Genomic DNA, 9,278 nt, shown 5'->3' with positions numbered 1-9,278 from the left:
AGAAATCACTGACTGAGAAAAGAAGAAGACATCAAATTGCTTGCTAATTTAAAATTTTCCAAAGGCATAAACATTTGCGAAAATGACCAAAGAACGCGAAAAACCTGAAAGTTTCCGCTTGCGCAAGTTTCTACTCTTAAATTACGTAGGTGTTTGTAGACGTCACGTCACGTCAATGAATATCCAGTCGTCAAATGATGTGTCGACCTTGCGGTTTACGTCAAAAAGATTTATTCCAGTTTTTCTATTTGGCAAAAACTTCTGCCTGACATAACTATTGATCTTTTGGTAATGTGTTGAAAGACAGAATGAAAGGAAAACGTGTCACTTGTCAAATTAAAATCAAATTCAATTAAAAGTTGGTATGTACAAAACAATATATTGTCTAACAAGAAAAATATCTGATAAATATTGAACTAATAAACAAAAAAAAAAGAAAAATTATAAAATTATAATTATAATAAGATATAAAGTATCAAGTATATTGCATGATTATACAACTTCATTCCCAGGACTTGTAGATTTTTTTAATATCAAAAAACACTACAGGCCTTGTTATTTGATACTCAAAATAACAATTGAGAAATTTGAGAGTATTAGTAACAATTTTGAAAAAATAAGTCAAGGGGTGAATTGGATCTTTTTTGACAATCAAAAAAAATACATTTTATATTGTCTGCACTTATTTTTGCGAATTTCGCGTGTTTCCAAATTCGCTATCCTACTGACGAAATGTGTAAGCTAGAGTAAATGAAATAATAATAAAATAAGAAGAAAAAGAAAACTTGTAAAGAACTGGTAAATATACCAGAAAACAATTCCTTGAAAATTCTCATTTGATTTTTATGTTGTTGTTTTTATGCTGTTGACAAAAAAATATGCTTGCAAATATCTCATTAACCAATCACATTTCCTTATCACCTTTGTCAACCAATCAAATTCCATTTATTTCAATTCCACCCAATCATCTTCTACAATAATTCCAGTGATTTTATTATTTGCACCATCTTTTGCAATCTTTAGATAACAGTGACTAATAGATTTTAAAGGATCACGTTTAGCTGCATGCAGATCGGCTTGCAAGAGGTTACCATCGTCTGTACTTAGGTAATACATCAGAATATCGCCTTTTGTTTCTGGATGGTCTCGAAGTAAGTTGTAGAATACGTAACCTGTAATAAAAAAAGAAGAAATTGTGACCACAATTTTTTATTTATTTTAGGGTCACCGTGGGATAAAATTTTGTAGTTACGTGGGTTTTACGTAAAACCGCAAAATTAAATTCCCACAAATCAGGGTTTGGCTCATAATTTAATTCTGAAGATATCCACATTTTAACGAAATGGTATTTTTTGTCTTTATTGGTTCTGTTGAGGTTTTTATTAACAGAAACCATTTACTTTCACATGTATATTTTACATAAACAATTTTTGTGAATTTTAGTTTATTTTTTTTTTATTAACAACAAAACTTAGATGCGCGAAATCGCAAAGATTTAAACATCGTGAAATGATGCAGTTCTTTTCATTTCAAAAACTGAAAACTGGAATTTTTAATTTTTTTTTAACGGGTTGATAAACTTATTGTAAAAACATGCTGCGAATTACTTTTTTTTTGGCGAAATAAACCGATTTTCGAATTCTTTTAAACCTTAAAGCAACAATCAACAAAAATTCGTACAACACAAATAGAGAAATCTAAATCTATACCTTTATCAGATTTAATTTTAGGTGCCACACCCTTTTTCTCCCATTTATTCAAGTCTAAATCACCACCAATGCTAAGATCTAAATAAAAGAGAAGTAAGTAAGTAACAGGAGTTCCTTGTTCACATCTTTCAATTAAAACTTGGTTACATCTTTAACTTGTTTGCCTCGCACTAGCTAGTTGGCGGTATTTAACTAGAGAGGAGATTTAAACCTAAAACCTAATGATTATAATCCCAACACTGTATCACCACACTATATCCAGGACGTGTTTCTTGCTAACACCGAATGTACGATATAAGACTGTAAAACGTTGGTAGTTCTTGGATTTAGATCGTTAACTGCATTACAGGATTTATAAGACAATAAAAACATATAATTTTATAGCTTTGATAATAAAATACACAAAAAAACATGGTCACTCGAATTTTAAGATCTCAAAGGCTGATATAGTCCTAAACCTTTCATTTCCAGCGTCTACCTAACTGTGTAAGGGGGTGATGGCTTGCACCGCGATTCTACGTATGTTGAGACACTGCTTGAAGTGAAAGAGCGAAAGAATATTTTTTTTAACGGTCATTGAAACAACAGTGTAAAGTTTAGGAATTTTCTCGCAAATTTTGAAAATCCTCAGATATGGAAGGAGTTAAATTGGGAACTATTTGGTTCCAGTATCCCGTTTTCTTGTTTACTTACTGTTTTGGTAATCATAATCAACCTTTTGAAAGGGAGACAGAGTAATGATCTTTTACTCACCGACTTCGTTAACTTCTTTTTTAACTGGCTCTGGTACGTGTATAGTGTCCAAAAAACTTTGTTTCATTTCTACCCAGTCATCTTCTACTATGATTCCAATAATAACATGCGAATCTTTTATTTCCTTTACTTTCATATAACAATGACCTATCGATTTCAATGGGTCTCTAGAAGCTCCGTATAAAACGCCCTGGCATGGTACACCGGCATCCGACGAGAGGTAATATTTCATACAATCGTCTTTTTCGTCTGATGGTGCGCGACGGAAGATGTTGTACGACGCATATCCGGCTAAAAAAGATAACGTTTGCAAATTGACAACAAGACGTATGATATACGCAAACAACCTCGCGAATAAAGTTTACAAAAAGCTGTCTATCAAATTGGGATTTTTGTTACGAAGTTAGACACGACATATTTTACTATTCAGATACGCAATAATATTTGTTACACACTTATTTTTCAAAATTGATTTGTGAGATGGGTCCGTCTTGGGTGAACCGACTGACAGGAAGAAGAAAGACCACAAACCCACAAACCCCAAAATTTGCGAAATTCATTAATTCAGTTAATTCTGCCTACATTCACTTTTAAAAGGTTTGGTGGAAACACCTTTCTTTACTAGTTAGTTAAACAAGTGTTTTGAACACTTGTCTTATCTTTTTAAAAAAGAAAAAAGAAAAAAAAAGTAAAAATAGTTACCAAGATGAGATTCGAACACACGACGACTCCCGTGTCGGTGCTCAGAGAGGCAAAAATTTCCATTCTTGTAGGACACATTTGCGTTTTAATACAAGCTCACGAGCTTGTAATAATTATTCCTACTGGATGACAAGGCGTGTCATGGGAGGATATCTTTTCTTACTTTCTATTGAAGTTCAATTGCAAAAGCTTATGTTTACGGAATGCAGAAATATCGCAATATTCTCCTTCGTAAAAGTTTCTGTTTGGAACAGTTTCTCCCTCTAAAATATACACTTTTTTGGCGGGTAAAAACATTCGACTTACTACTAGTTAAGGTTTTTCTATCTTCAGATGGTATTCCTTTGTTTTCCCAACTGTTTTTACATAGATCGCTCATCAAATCCATTCTATAAAAATAAACGTTTTATTTTATACCATAATTCAGTGTATGATATGTTTTCCACAATATGAAATATTGTAGTATTGCGAATAAAATTTCATAGATAAAATTAAGTAAAGTTTTATTTAAAAACAATGGAAAATAACAAAGTTAAATTCTGCAGCTAAGAGATTCTAAACTAAATTTTACATATAAGAACTACATTGCCTTTTCTTAATTCCGGAAGTTGCTTCTCTCTTTTATAAAACTAAGGCACCTTCCTTCCTCCAAGCACTTCCTGCAATTTTTCCACATTTTCTCATATAAATTATACTTAAAATAAGCACTTCTCATTTGTTTGGTAAATTTAATAAAGGGCCTACGAAATGACTGTTGGTTTTCGACTTTAGTGACTTCCACGAAAGTCGAGCAAATGGCGGTGGAAAGTTAATCATTTAGAACAAAAACACCAACTTAAACTTCTTAAATAACATATTGGGCATCTTAATGTAACTGAAAATGACAGAAAACTTCCGTACATATTTGGATATCCATGATTTATTCGATATAAGTACTTGCCTTCCTTTTAACTCAAGCATTCTAATAACATAACGGAGATTGAGCTTTTTAAATCGTTTCGTAACCCTTTCAAGTATCGCATTGACGCATGAGGAAGCCACTAACTCAACAGTCAGCAAAAATTTTAGGCAGCACATTGACTGTGATATTTGTCATGGAAAGCAATACAAGTTTTTTGTAGTGTGATTGTAATAAGATTAGGTGATATGACGATTAGAACATGTCTGTGGACAGCTTATCAATTCTTAGACACGCCTACATCTTTCAACAGCGTCGATACAACTCCGCCTTCGGATTTTGTGAAAATGTTGTATATAAAGTGTCTGTCGTACAAAATTAGAAGATGCTACACTGTAAGAATATTTAACGGGATTAAATTTGGTTCTCATGGTTTTTATTGTTATTTTGTCACTGGGTCTTATAAGTAAGGATTTTATTTTACGAAAATGGATGCATGAAAAGAATGTAAAGGGATGAAACTGGATGCATAAAAAGAGTGTGAAAGGATGGACGTGGAATGTGAAGGGTTAGAAGTGAAAGCATAGAAGAAATGTGAATGGATGAGAGTGGGTGTATAAAAAGAATGTGAAGGGATGAAAGTGGAGACACGAAAAAGATATAAAGGGATGAAGGGGTAAGTGTAAGAAAAGAATGTGAAGGGATGAAAGTGGTTACATGAAAAGCATTCAAAGGTGTAGAGGAGGATGCATGAAAAGAATGTGAAGGGATGGAACTGAATATATGAAAAGTATTCAAAGAGATCGAAGTGGATGTGTAAAAGAATGTGATGGGTTAGAAGTGTGTGTATGAAAAGAAAGTTAAGGTATGGAGGTGGAGGTGAATGTATGAAAATTATTTAAAGAGATGGAAGTGGATGGGTGAAAAGAATAGTTTGTAGTTTTATTTTTAAAATATTTTGTACGTCTCGTGTTTGTTTTTGACGTTGATATGATGATTGGAAATAGCGGAATGTGATCGTCAACACCAAAGCCACCGCAAGAAGAAGTATTTGTTGCCCGTTTTTGAATTTTTATTTTAGTCTGCTTCATAACTTCAAAAGCCTTCTCAATCTTTATATATTTTACTAATTAGTCTTTTGTTTCTTCTAATTATGTTTCTATAAATAGCTAAAACAAACGTAAAACAAACGTAAAACCCCATCCCCAGGACTCTTTACACTTATGGTATCAGTTTCAGCATGATATGGTTTTAGCAAACCGTAAGTTTAAACTCCCGAGGACAAAGTTAAGTGGTGTACATGGCGTTTTATCTGTCAAAATAAATTTTGATAATGGAGCAAATAAGTACATTTTGGTAGCAAAAATAAAAAAACGTAACGAAATGGAGTCGTGGATGAAGAGGTTAGAGTGCAAAGCTTTTAAGTTGAATCAGCTTCCGTATTACTAAGTATTTTCCTGTGCAGGCGGTGAGTCGTGGTAATCTCTTAAGAAAGACATAAGACTTAATAAACTAGAGAAGAAACTTGTTTTCATACTAAAAGTCGATTTCTATAGTACTTGGGTTAATTGAAAGGAGCGTTTTTAAACAGGCACTAATTAGCCATATTGGTTCTTTTTGGTTACTTTTATGGCTCATAAAATAAAATGAAGTGAAGCCTGCATGACTTGTTGCATTTACGCATGACAATGCATAATTTTAATAATAATTTTAATTTTAACCTGAAGGATTTACTTTACTTATAATATATGGCATTATTTTTCCAGATAAATTGTTAAATTTATGCTCAATTCATAAAAAAAAATATAAATGATAAAATTCATAATAATGAAATAAAGAAGTGTATTAGTGTAACAAACTAGTCCTTGCTATTTCAAATAATCTTTTAAACCGTACAATAACTTAGACTCGCGGTTCTTTTAATATCCAAAGACAACTCCCACACTCTTCTAATCCTTGAAGAGCTCGAAATATATACAAACAAAAATTACATACCTGTTAATAGAAATCCACTCGAGAACTCCTCTTTATTATATCTTCAATTTGTAAACACTTGAAGGCTACTGATATCTTCTAATAAATATTTTTGCTTTTTCTATAATGAAGTAATTACCACATTAAACTCCTTCACACTGTCTATCATAAAATCTCGTAAAGGAAACATCAGCTTCTTAACTACGTACAAAGAAGAGCATATAATTATTTCACTTGTGTGACAAGATCTTAATGAATCTACTTAAAGTTTTGTATACGTCTAACGAAAGATGCAAGATCGAATGTTTCTGTTGTATTGAAGTTTAAGAAATATGTAATATTTATTAATTAACTTGAATTGTGTGTCATAGTATATTATTCAATGAAAAAAAAGTAGCTTCCTCTATGATTGTGTCTTTAATAAGAGGACTGGAAACAAAGATCGTAACAGCTGTAAAAAAAACACGAGCTCGCCTGTCCTTTCTGTCCCAACATCGCTATCTCGTGCATCCTTAGCATAAAGTAGCGATTCGGCTGCCATATTGATGCGGATATTATTATAAGAGACTAGTTGTTAGTCCGTACTCTTGTTCAAAACGTTTTATGTTAATGGAAATCGACCTTTAGCTCGTGAATATATAAGTTCTATGTAAAAATATTGGAGGCTAAGGACTGCGATGGCAGCGAGTACATGCTTGGACTTAATAGAAAATTGAAAATCCCACAAATTACTTGCTGGCAATGAAAATGTGATTGTTTCTTTATGACACGAAATCATACATTGTAACTATGCCAATTATGCAAACATAACTGTCCCCTTTCGCATATATTATTGACAGAGAAAATTATGTTAATTAAATAATTATGTGTTTTAATCACGCAATTTTAACTGTACGTTTTTAATTAATTAGTGTCATTTGGACAGTACAACTTTGATACTTAAATTGAAGTGAAGTAGACGGAGATACTAAAATGTTTAAGCCATCTAAGATATTCTTGTCCCTGTGAAGTATCACATCTTTATACAAATGAACGTACAATCTCTGCCGAGTCCAACTTAATCTTTATCCGTTTTTAGCGAATCAATCTTTCCGAAATAAAAGTGCATCCATAGAATTCCACACAGCTGTCTTCACAAACTCACTTCAAGGTTAAAGTTTACTTCAGATTGTTTTTATAACACGTACAACCATATGGATGTAACAACTTAGAATTTACTCCGTTTACTTGCATTCTGTAGAACCTAGCGAAATTTCAGTTCGGTCAAGAAGACTGGAGTGAAAAATGCTAACAGATTTATTTTCGATAAAAAAAATTTAATAAACAAGTTTATTCGAAACACTTGATATTAAACCCGCCTCTCCTTATCATCATGTAAGCTTTCAAAATCTGACGTACGTCAAGATAACGTCATAAAATCGACAACCTCTCCAAGATTACCTTACAGTCTGCGGCTTATCGTTGATAGGCGATCAACATCACATAATGTTTCTACCGCCATAAGTTCCCCGTTGTATCTGAAACCTATAGTTCTGCTAAGTTTCCATAACATATTATGTAGGCGATTTCTATAATAGATTCACATAATTTAAACTTGTCAACATTCGCTTTATAATGGCTAGAGCCTTAGGACTTAGGTTTTAAAATTTGTTAATATTTGCTGCTATAGCCTAGGAGGTATGACCAATTCCCTGAATTGCGGGACATTTGTAAGCTTCGATGGGGATTATTTCGTTGTGCGGGCGTGCTAGAAAGCGAGACTAGCACATTTTAACCGGTTTCCACCTGGCATAAGCATGTGGAAAGGTAGTGATTGTGCAGTTGGTCATTCGACACTTTCGTCTACATTAAAAAAGTCAAGACACTGCCTTTGTCTCAGCAAATCTCTGATAAGGTTGTTTCCCTTTTACTTTATGTTAACTTTATGTTTCTGGTGGTAGAACTACTCCGTGACTGATGCGTCGTGAGAAGATCTTAGTGTATCCAAGTATTAACATACCTCCAGTAACGGTTGCTAACAAGACAATTTTTCTACAAGATGCGTACTAATATTTGAATATTAAAACCGTAATTCGATCCAAGCGTGAACAATGATAGGGTTTATTTTATAAAAGAGAGTTGAGCTCAAGTTTAATCACGTAGTCATTTACTGTTAAAGGGATTCCAGCGAGAAAGTCTTAAAAAAATGCTGACGTTACATTTCGTATTTACGAGCCCATTTTTTAGATTAAACTATAAAACCTCGCATATGTAGAGGTATCTCCAGAATATAAGAATAAAAAAATTGATATTATCTTGAAGATATTATGTAAGGTTGAAAAACATTTCAAGTATTATTCTATCCGCCTAACTTCAACATCAATGATGATTTTAAACCAAAATGTTTAGAATGAAAAAAGGTTTTTAACATACTCAAAAGGATTGATAAACAATTTTATCCTCTATACCATACAAAAAATTCTGAAATTACACTGGCTCTTTGTGTTTCCTAACTCCAACTTATCGACCGTAACTTATTGTAAACCAAATCCAGTTGCTGCGTGTTGCTTATGACCTGTGTTACTTATCCTGTTAGCTCACGAATCTACAATTCCCGTATGCAATATATACTCCTTTTTGTAAGAATAGCGTTTTGTCATTGCAGCACAAATATTCTTAACTTTTGGGCAAACATTATCTCCTAGTATATTCTTAGCATATTCTTAGCACAGTTATAATTAAAAGATGTGAGAATGCAAACTAGTGTAAAAACGTACAGACAACTAGATTTTGTGGGAAACACTACTTGAAATGAAACCTGAGAAATGACATTTTACATTAGGGACATAATACAAGTGTGTATGAGTTATCTAAGAGTAAGAAAACAAACGTTCATAATCATGCAAGCAAAATTTCAATATAAAATTATTCTTAGGGTATTCCTAAGTTCTTTTTCATCTTGAATATTCTTATAGAGTATATCTTTATAACAAAAAGTCAAATTCGCAGCTAATATACTTACACGTATCCATCTGTCAATCTTGACAAATTCAACTTTATCTTTTGACTGCAGTATGTATGTAGTTTGCTTGACTGTAGCAACATCAAAACACTCATTGCAAACAAAACTTGTAAGGGATTTCAAGTATCACAAAATTAGTGATGAATTTTTGTTGCCGTGACAACTATAAGTCTATTATAGTTCAAAGGAACAATGATCCCTCTTGTTCAATTTATATACTTGTTAATTGTATGTTAAGAAT

At 32.6% G+C, this 9,278-nt stretch overlaps 1 protein-coding gene across 1 annotated transcript; it reads right to left on the bottom strand.

The window, feature by feature from the left end:
- Positions 1-328: 328 nt before the first annotated feature.
- LOC130628945 (uncharacterized) lies at positions 329-9,278 on the bottom strand. The gene is made up of 6 exons (XM_057442011.1): positions 9,038-9,278; positions 6,058-6,157; positions 3,471-3,553; positions 2,463-2,753; positions 1,710-1,787; positions 329-1,172 (listed from the first exon to the last, which is right to left on the bottom strand). Exons 3-6 carry the CDS (start codon positions 3,550-3,552, stop codon positions 946-948), a joined length of 678 nt encoding a protein of 225 aa, XP_057297994.1. The 5' UTR covers position 3,553; positions 6,058-6,157; positions 9,038-9,278; the 3' UTR covers positions 329-945.

This window comes from Hydractinia symbiolongicarpus, chromosome 15, assembly GCF_029227915.1.
Source record: "Hydractinia symbiolongicarpus strain clone_291-10 chromosome 15, HSymV2.1, whole genome shotgun sequence".
In the NCBI taxonomy this organism is placed as follows: domain Eukaryota; kingdom Metazoa; phylum Cnidaria; class Hydrozoa; order Anthoathecata; family Hydractiniidae; genus Hydractinia; species Hydractinia symbiolongicarpus.
The sequence above is the reverse complement of the archived record's forward strand: the minus strand, read 5'-3'. Positions and strand labels throughout refer to the sequence as shown.

Excerpts from the sequence above, each read along its gene's own strand:
- LOC130628945 (XM_057442011.1), bottom strand. The coding sequence starts at position 3,552 with ATGGATTTGATGAGCGATCTATGTAAAAACAGTTGGGAAAACAAAGGA. Across the intron at positions 2,754-3,470 it reads TAGAAAAACCTTAACTAGTA|CCGGATATGCGTCGTACAAC; the intron begins GTAAGTCGAATG and ends TATCTTTTTTAG. Across the intron at positions 1,788-2,462 it reads AAAAGAAGTTAACGAAGTCG|ATCTTAGCATTGGTGGTGAT; the intron begins GTGAGTAAAAGA and ends TCTTTTATTTAG.